The sequence below is a fragment of the Rhinatrema bivittatum genome, chromosome 3 (assembly GCF_901001135.1).
Source record: "Rhinatrema bivittatum chromosome 3, aRhiBiv1.1, whole genome shotgun sequence".
Lineage (NCBI taxonomy): Eukaryota > Metazoa > Chordata > Amphibia > Gymnophiona > Rhinatrematidae > Rhinatrema > Rhinatrema bivittatum.
Window position 1 is genome coordinate 6,286,290 of NC_042617.1, and position 15,140 is coordinate 6,301,429.

The window sequence follows — 15,140 nt, forward strand, 5'->3', positions numbered from 1 at the left end:
TGACCCTGAATAAGCAGATCAGGCCAGAACTGATACCATGAAAACCAAAAAAGTAACAGTGTGTACAAATGTACTATCTTCTGTCATGTTTGAGGACAAGATTGCTGCAATATGCAGAGTGTGCCCTCGAGCGTGAGGAGCCGTATCGCACAGCAGTGCACAACAATCAGCGTTTGCCATCTGCTGACAGCATTTTGAAGTGAAGCTGCAATGGCTTAAACAGCTTCCTGGCAGGTTGGAATAAGATAAGTTCCTTTCATTTTAACTTCTGAATTGCATTGCCAGTAGTTTGAAAAAGAGTTGATAAATGGTGATAACCTGTTCAGGAATACCGGTGTATGATTATAAACCTGGCACTCAGCCAATGCCAGAGACAGCTTAACAGTTGTAATTAGAAGATTATTTCAGCAGGAGATATCAGACCTTTACACATTCGTTTGTTTTTATTATTTTTTGTGATTTTGGAATGCAGGGACAGCATTTTGGACTTCACGTCGTTTCGGGTAGCAGAACTGGTCCCAGACTAGGAGAGAAATATCCATCACTATGAAGATTGCTGTTGGCATTGTGGGGTCTTCCTGAGGTGTTTGGGACAATCTGCTGGTCCGTTGTACGTCCAGTGCTTGCAGCGTGTCCCTTCTCCTGCCACGGGCTTGGACGGGCACATCAATATCAGCATTTTATGAAGGGGTAAACCCGGAGGCTGCCGATATAAAATCGCTCACTCTGTCGGGTTTCCCTAGGTTTCAGGTGCCTGGAGCAGCCTTCTCGTAAGAGGACCATTCGTTTCATTCATGTAAGATTCCTGCCATCCCAGCTTTTCCCCTCTCATCTCTTTAACAGAGAGAAGCCACCCACCCACCATGGACTGTAAAGGGGGGCCAGTGGAGGTGCTTTAATTTCTCTGGAAAGAGGTAGAGCCTGCAGGGAAGAGGAGAGGAGGGGGTGAGCAGCCTCTCCCGCACTGTGGCTCCATCCCCTCTGCTCCTGCCCTGGAGATGGAGGAGTGAGGAGAGCGTGCTGGGGTATGTGTTTGACAGAGTTCACACCGGATCCTGGCTCCACTGCTTTTGTCTACAAATCCAGCCCTGTGAGTAGATTTTAAAAAAGCAATCTGTGCTCATCTTCCAAAGCTGCCCAAAACCCAGGCCCGGCCGGGAATGCACATCCCTCCTCGGTCTTAACATTTCTACCAAACAACCAAGGTGGCTTACAGACGTGACACAGTGACCAGAGTACAGCCACACACACACACACACACACCCACACGTGTACACACACACACCCACACACGTACACACACACACACACACACACACGTACACACACACGTACACACACCGCAGCCACCTTACCCTTATATAACACACACATAAAAAGGACAAAAACCTACAGTCAGAACCAACCTCACACACTCATATAGCAACAAGAGTGCAAAAACCCAACTGTGACCATCCTCTGTTACCAAAATATAGCATCACAGTCTGAACACCATCAACAAATGAAAAACCCTCAACCGCTGGGCCAACTTCTCCATATAATCCCCATGATCCTTACACTATAATCCCCTCCACACATTAAATAAACCCCAAATACAGCTTAAAAAAGTACAGAGGAGCCCCAGTCTGCCGGATTAAAACCGAGTCTTACCGCCGCACGTGGGCTCTCTGTAGCAACAAATTCCCCAAACGCAGGGGCAGTGTGAGCCTGAGACTTTACCCAGAGAAATCTCTGGCATGACGTTTAGCGCTGAACCACCCGTGCTCTCAGCGCCCTGCTCCCCACGGACAGAGGAGGAGTCCTGCCGTCTGCCCTGAGCAGAACCCGCAGGATTTATTTATTTACTCATCCGTCACTTGCTGCCAGGCTCAGGGCCACACACACGACAAGTACGCAGATCATCAGCAATAATCACCAGACCTAATCCACGCCTTCCGTAAGAAAGCTGGCTGCTTGCTTCACTTCTTTTCATTAGCAAGCCTTCCAAGGGTCCTCTTCCAACCGCCGGCCGCCTAACGTTGTTGGGATACTCAGCTGTGTAGCAGCTCCGCCCTACAAACCCGACTATCATCCAACGAACTTACCCGCACCCTGAATCACGCCCGCTACCTAGTCAGCCGGATAACGCCGAGGGGGCCAGACAGAGGGAATTTCCAAACCCTGGAGGAATGGCCCAAAGTCTCCAGTGCTAGAAATGAAACTCCACTGCCCTGAGAGAGGAGAAGACCACCTCATTGTGCCCAGGGAGCAATGCAGTGTCATAAGAACATGTCATATGGGTCAGACCAAGGGTCCATCAAGCCCAGCATCCTGTTTCCAACAGTGGCCAATCCAGGCCACAAGAACCTGGCAAGTACCCAAAAACTAAGTCTATTCCATGTAACCATTGCTAATGGCAGTGGCTATTCTCTAAGTGAACTTAATAGCAGGTAATGGACTTCTCCTCCAAGAACTTATCCAATCCTTTTTTAAACACAGCTACACTAACTGCACCAACCACATCCTCTGGCAACAAATTCCAGAGTTTAATTGTGCGTTGAGTAAAAAAGAACTTTCTCCGATTAGTTTTAAATGTGCCCCATGCTAACTTCATGGAGTGCCCCCTAGTCTTTCTACTATCCTGAAAGAGTAAATAACCGATTCACATCTACCCGTTCTAGACCTCTCATGATTTTAAACACCTCTATCATATCCCCCCTCAGCCGTCTCTTCTTCCAAGCTGAAAAGTCCTAACCTCTTTAGTCTTTCCTCATAGGGGAGCTGTTCCATTCCCCTTATCATTTTGGTAGCCCTTCTCTGTACCTTCTCCATCGCAATTATATCTTTTTTGAGATGCGGCGACCAGAATTGTACACAGTATTCAAGGTGTGGTCTCACCATGGAGCGATACAGAGGCATTAATGATCTTTTCCGTTTTATTAACCATTCCCTTCCTAATAATTCCTAACATTCTGTTTGCTTTTTTGACTGCCGCAGCACACTGAGCCAACGATTTCAATGTGTTATCCACTATGATGCCTAGATCTCTTTCTTGGGTAGTAGCACCTAATATGGAACCCAACATTGTGTAACTATAGCATGGGTTATTTTTCCCTATATGCAACACCTTGCACTTGTCCACATTAAATTTCATCTGCCATTTGGATGCCCAATCTTCCAGTCTCACAAGGTCCTCCTGTAATGTATCAGAATCCGCTTGAGATTTAACTACGCTGAACAAGGAAGATTAACATGGGTTGGTCATGGGTGTCACACGACCCATGGAGATGTCAATATTGCTGAGAGGGCTGGGGGTGCATTTCTACCCTTTGGCAGAGATTGAAAGCGAGGAAGCCTCTTACCTGAATGGTCTCCTGTTCTCTCTCCTTTGGGAGCTCTGTGGAATACTCCTGTGCCCTCTCCACACTCACCAGCATTGTCTCAGTCTGGGTGAAACTGGAGATGAGGCCTGACAGCAGGTTTGTGACAGAGAGCGCGTAAGAGAGCGCCAGGCCCACCAACCCTGCGAAGAGAGAGCACAGATGAGAGCGGCTGCAGGTGAAGAACAGAGGGAGAGACGATGGAGGGAAGTGGGGGAGAAATCGGAAAAAGGGGGAGCAGCATCTCAGAGCACAAAAAACATAAGAAGTTGCCATGCTGGGACAGACCAAGGGTCCATCAAGCCCAGCATCCTGTTTCCAACAGAGGCCAATCCAGGCCATAAGTACCTGGCAATTACCCAAACACTAAGAAGATCCCATGCTACTGATGCCAGTAATAGCAGTGGTGGTGACAGCGAGGTATGATCATCGTGGGTACTGAGACTCGGCAATTCCTGTTCCCTCCTCTCACCCAGATCCAAGCCCATCACATGCCAAGATCCAATGTATAAGAGAAGCTGAGCTTGGGCTCAGTCTGAGGATCATTGGCAGAGATCCAATTCTAGCACAAGTATGAGAAAATGTAAAAAATAAAAGTGCAATTTCCAACATCTGTCTCACTGTGTGAAATTACTGAGTGCAGCTGCAAAAGGGGGTTAGGAAGAGAGGAGGTGACAGCGGCATGGCCCAGGAGAGAGAGAGAGGCAGGGAGTAGACAACAGCAGATGATTGGAAATGATAGGTGCAGCAGATCAGGACGAGGATGAACTGGTAGGATAAGGGGATCAGGGCCAGGGACGGAGGGAGGAGCTGGCGGGTGCAGCAGATCAGGACGGAGGATGAACTGGTAGGATAAGGGGATCAGGGCCAGGGACGGAGGGAGGAGCTGATGGGTTTAGTAGATCAGGGATGGAGGGAGGAGCTGATGGGTGCAGCAGATCAGGGCTGGGGATGAACTGGTAGGATAAGGGGATCGGAGCCAGGGATGGAGGGAGGAGCTGATGGGTTTAGTAGATCAGGGATGGAGGGAGGAGCTGGCAGGTGCAGCAGATCAGGGCTGGGGATGACTTTTTATATGCTATGTTCTTCTATACCATTCTTAAATTATTCTGAAACCTATTTAAGGGAGGGGTGCGCAGGGAAAGCGTGCACATAACACCATCATGCCTGTACTCGTGGTAGATGGTTTGGGGGCGAAGTTCGAGCAGGAGAAGCATATACACACACACGCACGCGCGCACACGCACTCCATCTTTTTTAAAGACTGTGCGTAAATAAACACACAGGAAGTTTACACCTGCTCAGATTAAGCGTAACTTCCTGTGCCTATGTTCCCACAAGTACCAGCACAACCTGGGAATTTGCAAAGCAGAAATCCCCCTAATTCTGCAGATTTCAGCCCCATGCAGGCTGCTGGACATCACTCTCCTGGCTGCCTCAGACTAATTTAATGCAATTTAATCTGCAGGTTCAATGGTCTTCAGTTTCCCACCTAAGCCAATGGCTTGCCTTTAGTCAAACTTGTACTACACCTCAAGACCTTTCAGCAGACTCCACATTCCCTCAGCTATCACCCTACTCATGGTTATTTTACTCCCTGTATTGTGTTTCGTAATTTCATCCTGCTTTAATAGATAAACAAAGGCAACATCTGAAAGACAAATGGACTGAGGAAAAAAAAGAGGAAGAGAAACAGATAGGGAGAAAGGATAATGTTTGTCCTGTTGGATGTGCAACAATCTAAGTTCAGATGCCTTGCTCCCCTTAGAGTTGAGGAAGGAAGAGATAGAGATGTCACTGTACAGCAGACAATCTTCATAGACCGTCTTGTCCACTACTAGTATTTGCACATATTTTGTACATTTGAGGAAGAAAGAATAAGAGAAGACTGAGTATGCAGATGAAAGTCTGGTTGCACCTCTAGTGGAAGGGGCAGTATAAGCTCAGATGCCTCAGTTCCCCCTAGAAAGGAAGAGGAGCGAGCAAGAGAAGATAACGTGTAGGAGACTGGTGATGGAAGCTACAGTCTATGCTCAGGTCCCATACAAGATGGTGTATAAGAGACAAGTCTCTCCCTATAATCCTCGTGGAAGATACAACTGAAAAAAGAAAGAAGATTGGTATATAGGAGACGAGTCTCTTTGTACTCCTGGTGAAAAAGTACAGGCTATGCTGATATCCTGAAGGAGGAAAACGAGGAGATGGTGTATGGGACATGAGAGCTGGCTTGCATTCCTGGTGGAGGGGACAGTTTAAACTCAAACACATCAGTTCTCCTAGTGAGGAGACTGGAAGAAAGAGAGAAGATGGTGTATGGGAGAAGTCTCTCCTTGTACTGATGGAAAGTATAGTCAATGCTCAGGTCCCGTTCAGTTGAAGATAGAGAGAAGATGGTACACAGAGATGTGCATTAGTTTGAAACGAATGGATAAAATGCAATAAATGAGATCATTTTTGTTTCATTCATAGACCCTGAAACACGTCCAAAAATTTAAACAAATTGTTTCGTTCATTTATATTTCCCATTCAAGTCTACAGCACATTGAAAAGTGCTGCACGGAGAAGGCTGAGGTGAGACTGGTAACTCTAGCAACCAGCCATTACCTGTGTGAGGTACGCAATCTGGCTGGAGTAGAGGTGGGAGAGGTAGGCAATTACACAGGCAAGAGGACCAGTCAAGGTGGAGGGTTTTTTTTGTTTGTTTTTAAATTAGCCTATAGCTGGTATCTGGATCAAGTGACACTTGCGTTCTCCCACTGAAAGGTCTGAGCATGGGCAAAAAAAACAAGCAACACACATTTTGCCTCTATATATCCCTAATGGTGTACAGGAGACGAGCCTCTTCTTGTACTCTAGGTGGAAGGCACAGTTGAATAAGAGAGAAGATAATTCCTGAACCTGGGTCGCCAGATTCCCTCTGGTGTTGAACGATAGCAATTGTTGCAATTGCTGTAACCACAACAACCCCAATCATCTGCAGACGGATATCCAACCATTGCATAGCTGTGTTACTGATAAACAGACAGCGCTGATTCCTCTCCAGCCGCACTTCATTCTCCCGTTCAAACCTGCAAGAGGCAATAAAGCAGGGGTCAATAACCAGAGTAGAATATAGGAAAATTGGTTCTGACCTGCTAATTTTCATTCCTGTAGTACCACAGATCAGTCCCAGACTCCTGGGTTTTACCTCCCCTCCAGATAGAGAAAGTTTTGCTGATACTGCCACACATAACCTGGTGTGCCACTTGCAGTCCCTCAGTATTGACCTGTACCCAAGCCAAGATACCAATGAACATAACTACAAGTAACAATCACTTCCCCCTGAACGAGCAGTAGGAAGTGGAACCTTATAATGGCTACAACCTTTCCAACCTTAACAACGTGAGGAACCAAAATGAAAACCTGAGCCATTCTTCAGCCTATTTACAATGTTAGCTTGAGCGGACTCTCCAATTCTCCCCACATCAACTGGGTGGGACTGATATGTGGTACTACAGGAATGAAAATTAGCAGGTAAGAACCAAATTTTCCTTTCCCTGTACGTACCCATATCAGTCCAGGCTTCCAGACTCCTGGGATGTTCCCAAGCTTCCCTAAACAGGGTTGAACTGTAAGAGTCCTGCTCGAAGTACACTTTCCCCAAAGCCCATGGCATCTGGAATCTGGAAAGCTGAACAATGTCTGGCGAAAGTGTGCAATGACTTCCAAGAAGCTGCCCTACAAGTTTCTTGTTGCGATACCTTTTGACATTCAGCCCAAGATGTCGCCTGTGATCAAGTAGAGTGAGCCCTTAAATCCTCAGGGATAGAATGACCTTGACAGATGTACGTCGAACCTATCACTTCCTTCAACCACCACACTTTGGCAGATTTTGAAGCCTTATGTCCCTTTTTTGCATCACTCCATAGCACAAAAAGATGATGATAGTCGGAAGCTATTAATGACCTTAAGATACTGCAACAAAGCTCACTTTACATCCAAGAGTCTATTCTCGTGTGAGGTGCTGCCGCATCCAGGTTTGGAAAAGCTGTAAGCTCCATCAATTGACTCAAGTGGAATGACGACACTACCTTCGGCAGGAAGGAAGGGACCGCATACCACAAGACTCCTGAATCTGTAATCCTCAAAAAAGGATCCCCACATGACAAAGCTTGAAACTCTGAAATCCTTCTAGTGGAACAAACTGCCACCAGAAAAACAACCTTTAAGGTAAGATCTTTCATAGTTGCCCTTCTAAGAGGCTCAAACAGAGCCATACACATCCCCTTGAGGACCAAGTTAAGGCTCCAGGGGGGGGACACAATTTCACATCAGAGGACACAAATGCTTCGCCCCCTGAAGAAAACACACCATATTAGGGATGTGAATCGTTTTTTGACGATTTAAAATATCGTCTGATATTTTTTAAATTGTCAAAAATCGTTAAAGAGTGAGATACAATAGAAATTCTCCCGATTTATCGTTGAAAATCATTAATCGGGTTTGTGTTCACTAACGGGAGTTATTTGGGGGGAGGGCAGGAAAACCGGCACACCAAAACAACCCCTAAACCCACTCAGACCCTTTAAAACTAATCCCTTACCTTCCCCCACCCTCCCAAACCCCCCCAAAATGTTTTAAAATCACCTGGTGGTCCAGTGGAAGCCCCGGGACCGATTGCCCACTCTCGGGCCGTCAGCTGCCACTAATAAAAATGGCGCCGATGGCCCAATAAAAAAAAAAAAAACCAAACAACCCAGCCCGACCCTTTAAAACTGACCCCCTTAGCCTCCCCCACCCTCCCGACCCCCCCAAAAACGTTTAAAAATTACCTGGTGGTCCAGTGGGGGCGCGGGGAGCAATCTCCCGCTCTCGGGCCATCGGCTGCACTAATAAAAATGGCGCCGATGGCCCTTTGCCCTTACCATGTGACTGGGTATCCGTGCCATTGGCTAGCCCTGCGCCATCTTTAAAGATGACGCCAGCCATCCAGTGCTCCTACCATGTGACAGGGGCTAGCCAATGGCACGGATACCCTGTCACATGGTAAGGGCAAAGGGCCATCGGCGCCATTTTTATTAGCGCAGGCGACTGCCCGAGCGCGGGAGATTGCTCCCCGCGCCCCCACTGGACCACCAGATAATTTTAAAACTTTTTTTTGGGGGGGGGGGGGGGGTCGGGAGGTTGGGGGAGGCTAAGGGGTCAGTTTTAAAGGGTCAGGGTGGGTTTTTTGTTTATCGGATTGGGCGCAGCCGATAAACAAAAAACCAATCGGGCCGAACGATAAAAATTATAAGATTTGAATCGGAACCGGAACCAAACTGATTCCGGTTCCGATTCACATCTCTACACCATATCAGGATTTGCCGCTAAGGCCACTCCCTGCACTTTGACTTGAAGTGAGCCCAAAACCACCACCTGAACTCTGAGGGAGTTAAAGACTAGACCCTTCACCAACCCTCTTTGCAAGAAGGTCAGAATAGGCAGTATGGATGCTCGAGTAGGTTCAACCCCATGCTCTGTGCATCAAGCCTCAAAAACTCTCCACACCCTCACATACACCAAGAAGGTGGAAGTCTTTCTAGCTTGCAACAGAGTGGAAATGTTGTCCTTGGAATATCTCCTCTCTCAAACGCCAAGCCATGAGACAGAAGCAAGCTGTCTGATCTGAAAATGAGCGAGTCGCAATGGCCCATCCACCGCTAGATTGACCAGATCTGCAAACCACGGCCATCAAGGCCACTCCGGTGCCACGAGAATCACCTCTCCCAGATGAATCTCTACTCTCCGCAATATTTTGCCCACCAGCAACCACAGCAGAAACATGTACAGAAGAATCCCGTGCGGCCAAGGAAGAACCAAGGCATCAACCCTTCTGCTCCACGCTCTCTTCTGTTTCTGAAGAAGTGCAGTGCCTTAGCATTTTGTTGAGTTGCCATCAAATCCATGTGGGGCCTGCCCCATCTGCAATGGATGAGACACATTGCTTCCTCTGACAACTCCCATTCTCCGGGACCCAGCTGTTGTCAACTGAACATCCGCTTGCACATTGTCTATCCCGGCTATGTGAGATGCTACTAGTAATGCCAAATGCTGCTCTGCCCAGAAAAATCACTCCTGGGCTTCCTAAGCCACCGCCTGACTTTTGGTACCACCTTTTTGGTTGATGTAAGCTACCTTCGTTGCATTGTCTGACAAGATCCTTATTGGCCGACTATGCAAGAGGAAGAAAGGCACTCAGCACAAACTGCACCACTTTCATCTCTAAGCGATTGATAGACCACAATGCTTCTTCCGCTGACTACTGATCCTGGCATACAGCCCCTCATCCGAAGAGACTGGCATCAGTGGTAACTATCCACTTTAGAATCTCCAAGTCCACTCCACGACACAATTGGCCTGACCAAGCCACCATGAGAGACTGGACCTGGCTAGCTCTGTAAGAGGTAGTGGAAGATGAAACTGCTCTGACAATGTGTTCCACTGGGAAAGTAACGTTGACTGCAGAGGCCTCATATGAGCAAATGCCCAAGGAACCAGCTCCAAAGTGGAAGCTATGGAACCAAGAACGTGCAAGTAATCCCAGACCCTGGGCATCGCTTCCTGTAATAAACTGAGAACTTGCCTCTGCAATTTGAAAATGCATTCTCTGGTGAGAAACACCTTCCCCACCTTGGTATCGAAATGTGTCCCCAGAAACTCCAACACCTGAGAAGGGGAAAGATGACTCTTGGACAGATTTACTACCCAACCCAGGGATCTCAACCGCTGCAGCATCAACTCCACTGCCTACCTGCAAAGGTCCTTTGACTTCATGCAAATCAGCCAATCGTCTAGTATGGGTGAATCGGGATGCCCTCCTTCCGGAGAGCCACCACCACCATGACCATCACCTTGGTGAAGGTCCTTGGAGCAGTTGCCAACCCGAACGGAAGGGCTCAAAATTGAAAATATGTCCCGAGAATCATGAACGTCAGGAATCTCTTTCGCTTACGGACCATATTATAATGGGGTTAGACAAAGGACATTCCTTCTTATTAGTTCTATTAGACATTTCGGCGGCATTTGACACCGTCAACCACACCATCCTTCTGGATCGCCTTGAGGATATCGGCATCTCCGGATCAGCCCACAACTGGTTCAGGTCCTTTCTCAGCAATAGGACTTTCAAAGTCAAAATCAATAACAAGGAGTCACCTCTAACAAAATCTTCCCTTGGCGTACCACAAGGATCCTCCTTATCCCCAACCCTCTTTAATATATACCTCCTCCCCCTCTGCCAACTACTGACAGACCTCAACCTAATTCACTATCTGTACGCAGATGATGTACAGATTCTAATCCCAATAACAGAATCTATCTCAAAAGCTCTCACCTACTGGAATAACTGTCTTCTATCCATTACCAATCTACTCAGCAGCTTAAACTTGGTCCTCAATGCCTCAAAGACGGAACTTCTCCTCATCTCTTCAAATGAAAACAATCTTCCTCCACCTTCACCACACAATGCTCACATCACCTGTACACATCACATCACCCCGCTCACATCACCTGTACGCACGTTAGAGACCTTGGGGTAATAATAGACAATCGTCTAAACCTTAAAAAAATGGTCAACACAACTACCAAAGACAGTTTTTACAGACTACAGGTTTTGAAACGACTGAGACCACTCTTATTTTTCCAAGACTTCAGGACAGTCCTCCAGGCTCTTCTGTTCGCCAAAATAGATTACTGCAGTGCCCTCTTTCTAGGCCTCCCTAAATCTACCACCAAACCACTGCAGATGTTACAAAATGCGGCAGCGAGACTGCTGACCAACACCAGCCGCGGTGAACACATCTCCCCCGTCCTCAGAAACCTACATTGGTTACCAGTAAATTTCAGAATCCTGTACAAATCTATTACACTAATACACAAAACCATCCATCAGCAACTCCAACTCGACCTGGAAATCCCCTTCAAACTCCATTCCTCTAACAGACCAACGAGAGATATCCACAAAGGCACTCTGAAATTTCCCCCCACTAAAGCCACACTCCTATCTACGACCAAAGACAGAGCTTTTTCAACTGCGGGCCCAGCTATCTGGAATAATATCCCAGCAAATCTCAGATTAGAACCCTGCCTCTTAACCTTCAGAAAAAGACTAAAGACGTGGCTCTTTCTCCAAGCCTTCCCAGATTCACCAGATATTCACTAGTTTGAGCCTCATTTCTTACAAAGACTTGAGCCTCATTTCTTACAAGGACTTCGACACACTTCCTCCTGAACAATGGACACTGGCATTTCCAGGTTAAAGCATATGCTCTAAATCCGTTAAATTATTCGTATCATGATTTATTTATTCTACCTGCCTCTATCTTCCTTCCAGCTTGTCTTTAAGCCTCCAAGTTTTCCATTCCTTGTTGATTGTAACTTTGACTTATTCCTTTTTCCTTTGTTATCTATTATTTACCAGAATTGTTACCTCAGTTTACCCTTTGTTAAAATGTAAACCGATCCGATATGGTTATCTACTATGAAGGTCGGTATAAAAAACTGTTAAATAAATAAATAAATAAATGATACCAATGGATTACTATGTGCAAGTACGCCTCAGTCAAATCTAGAGAAGCCAAGAACTCCCCTTTTCACACAGCTACAATGACTGACTGCAGAGTCTCCATACGAAATTGAGGAACTCTGAAAGCCACGTTCACGTTTTTAGGTCTCAAAAATCTTTTTGAGATGGAATTCCAGCTTCCTGACCTGCATATCCTTCAACGCTGCAGAACCAGCCACTGGAATCGTTGTCTTCTTAGTGATCACAGACACTGAGGCATCCACTTTTGGAAGTTTTAACAGCTCAAGCGTGTCCATTGCCGACCTTCAAGCCAGTCTCTGGAGTATCCCACTCCCTAACTACTAACTTCTTGACTGACATATGAAAGAGGAAAGCTTTCCCCTGGATCTCTTAAGCCATTCATGACTGGATCTACCTCCTCCTGATCAGATTCTTCGAGGAACCTTAATCCCCAGCTCCTTAAGGACATAGGGGATCAGGGGCCACAGCTCTTCCCTGTAGAAAAGATGAACCACCTTTGGCTTGTCCCCCTCTACACCTGGGGCTTGTCCCAACCCTTCCTCCAGATCCTGTCCATCCGGAAAAGGATCCGTCTCATGAGGGTCCTCTGCTGACGGACCCCATCCTCAGAATCCTTGTCCGCCGTGTCTGACTGTGTAGATCTACCAAGGACTCACCAAATCCTTGTCGCAGCATTAGCCTGCGAAACTCTGGATCGCTTTGTGGGTCGTGGACCCATTGATCCCTCTTGCCCAGAAACATGCCACCCCATGGCTTTCCTGGCTAATTAAGCTTTGTGCAGCAACAAAAGTTTTGTCAAAAAAGCTGCAGGACCATCAGAATCCTGCCCCAGGAGGTCCTCATCCTTCCCAGACTGAGTGACCTGGCCCTCCATGGGGCTCTGATCAGCTGGGGCAGCTGTGTAAGGAGATCCCCTTCCCCACGCGGCTTCTGAAGCAGCCGCAAGAGAACCCAAAATGGACGCCGTTCCCGTGCCAATCAGGAAGCCGCCCGCTGCTGAACCCAATTCACTCGCAAGCCTTCCAGACTCTTGCTGCTTCCCCGACCCTGCTGCCAATGTCCCCGAGCTGCACTCTCCCCCAGAGAGGCAGCAGAAACAGAAACCGGCTCGGGACAGCTGCGTGTGTGCATTGCTGCACATGGAGCATTTACTGCCGCGCGGCATGTCTGTGGCTTGCCCGACCACGTGTGCAGGCAGCCGCTCAGAGGACTTCAGCAGAACAAAAGAAAACACCGTGAGAGCAGCTGCAGTCCAATCTCTGCAAGGCTGCTGCCCCGACTTCCATCCCAGGATGACAAACCAAAAGGAAAAAAAAAATAATTTTACCTCCCTTACAGAAGAAGGGCAGCAGGCTCCACAAGTCCTCCTAGGAGAGAGGAAACTTCCTCCATGAGCTATCTACCTCTGGCAGCAAAAGGACTGAGCTATACAAGGGTCCCCAACCCCCTGCTCGTCCACTTCAGTACCGGGAGGGATGGCCCCACCAGGACCTGCTAAACTTCCAGGAGGAAATCTTCTCTCTCAATCTAAATATCTTTTTTTTTCTAATTAATTTCCAGACTGCAAGTTTTGCACATCTACTATCTGCTGGAGACAGAGAACTTCTGAGGGGCTGCAGGTGGCACACCAGGTTATATGGCAGTGTCAGCAAAACTTTCTCTGTCTCCATCTGCTGGAAGGGAGGCAAAACGCAGGAGTCTGGACTGATCTGGGAATGTACAGGGAAGTATTCTTAAGTAACAAAGTCAGACTCTAGCATCCTCCAGTCAGGCTCCCGCAACCAGACCCAGCTGGCCCACCCATGGCCTCCTGCACCCAGATTCTCACAACCAGGCCTGGCTCCAACAACCTCCAGGCAGACTCACTCACATCTTTATGATCTTTGCCTGTTATCAACTATATAGAATTCTATTTGACTATTTGATGCATCCAAAACTAAATTACCCATCATCTTAAACACCAGCTCTCAATACAGCCCACCTCACCTGTCATATGGGGGAGCTGGGGGTGGGAGAAGACTTTAGCAGGACTCCCTGAGTTCAAGGGGGACTCTCTTCCCTACTCATCACCACAGGTGGGGAAACAGTTTGGAGGGGAGGGCACAGAGGGGTTCAAATCTCACCTCTCCCTCTGACACTCCTTGTGACCTTGGGGAAAGTCACGTTACCTCCCATTGCCTCAGATAGCCACTTGGATTGTAAGCTCTTTGGAGTAGGGAATTAGCATATCCGAGTACTTATCCCCATTGTACAGTGCTGTGTATATGCAGCAGTGCTATAAAATGATATTATACTCCTTGCTTTACTCACCAGCCTGTCTTTAATCGGAGGGGAGAAGGGTTCACAGGGGAGTACCTACCCTGATCACCTCTGTCTTTGGTGGAGGGGAAGGGTTTAGGCAGGGGCGGGGTCTCCTTGCCAGCAAATAGTGGTGGTAGTACTGGTGAGTGGGGAATAGTTAGTAGGGACTCTCTGCCCTGCTCTCTTATCAGTGGGAAAAAGTTTAGAGGGGGTGGGTGGAAGGGGGGTCCCTGCTCTTGCTCTCCTGTCATTGGCAGGTAGGGGAGGGAGAATTTAGTAAGGACACCCTGTCCACCTGCTGCTGCTCACTGGTGAGGCTCACCGGGGACTCCCTGCGCTGCTCACCTGTCTGCTGCCCGGGTAGCCCGGATGGTGTGTAGTCCTGTCAGGGTCTCCGAGAAGTGGGTGTAGATTGGCGAGAGGGTGATGCTGTACAGTCGCTTCAGCTCCCGTGAGGTGTGCCGATAGTATCTCTGGATGTAGAAGTAAAGGGCGGCGAGTGGCACCATCACCAGGATAATCCAGGGCAGCCCGTAGCTTATTATCACCACCATGCCCAGCAGGCCGAAGACGTTTGCTAAGCAGATGTTGAGGATGAAGGGCAGGCTGTCGTCGATGCAGTACAGGTCAGACGAGAATCGGTTAATGATACGTCCCATTGGGGTGGTGTCAAAAAACGTCACAGTGGCCTGGAAACAGGAAAACATGTTTAAGGCAATTAGGTTCTCTCTTTTCCAATGTCAACATACTGGAATCCCATCATTAGGAGGATCTGTGACCCCAGCAGGAGGAGGAGGAGAAAATAAAACAGAGAGAACATGGTGGCCACAAGAACAAAGACAAAAAGAATGGGACTCAAGCGAAAAACCTTCCAGAGGAGCAACACAATGATGGTCTAGGTCAGGTCGAAGAGC

At 47.8% G+C, this 15,140-nt stretch overlaps 1 protein-coding gene across 5 annotated transcripts in view; it reads right to left on the reverse strand.

Moving 5' to 3' along the window:
• Positions 1 to 15,140, reverse strand: part of LOC115086673 (multidrug resistance-associated protein 7-like) — a 139,251-nt gene that overhangs the window by 26,232 nt on the left and 97,879 nt on the right. For all 5 annotated transcript variants that reach the window (XM_029592858.1, XM_029592856.1, XM_029592857.1 and 2 more), the window contains 3 exons: positions 14,572 to 14,915; positions 6,258 to 6,427; positions 3,342 to 3,502 (listed from right to left, as the gene is read on the reverse strand). In XM_029592858.1, coding sequence (XP_029448718.1) covers positions 3,342 to 3,502; positions 6,258 to 6,427; positions 14,572 to 14,915 — 675 coding nt within the window. The remainder of the gene's footprint in view (positions 1 to 3,341; positions 3,503 to 6,257; positions 6,428 to 14,571; positions 14,916 to 15,140) is intronic.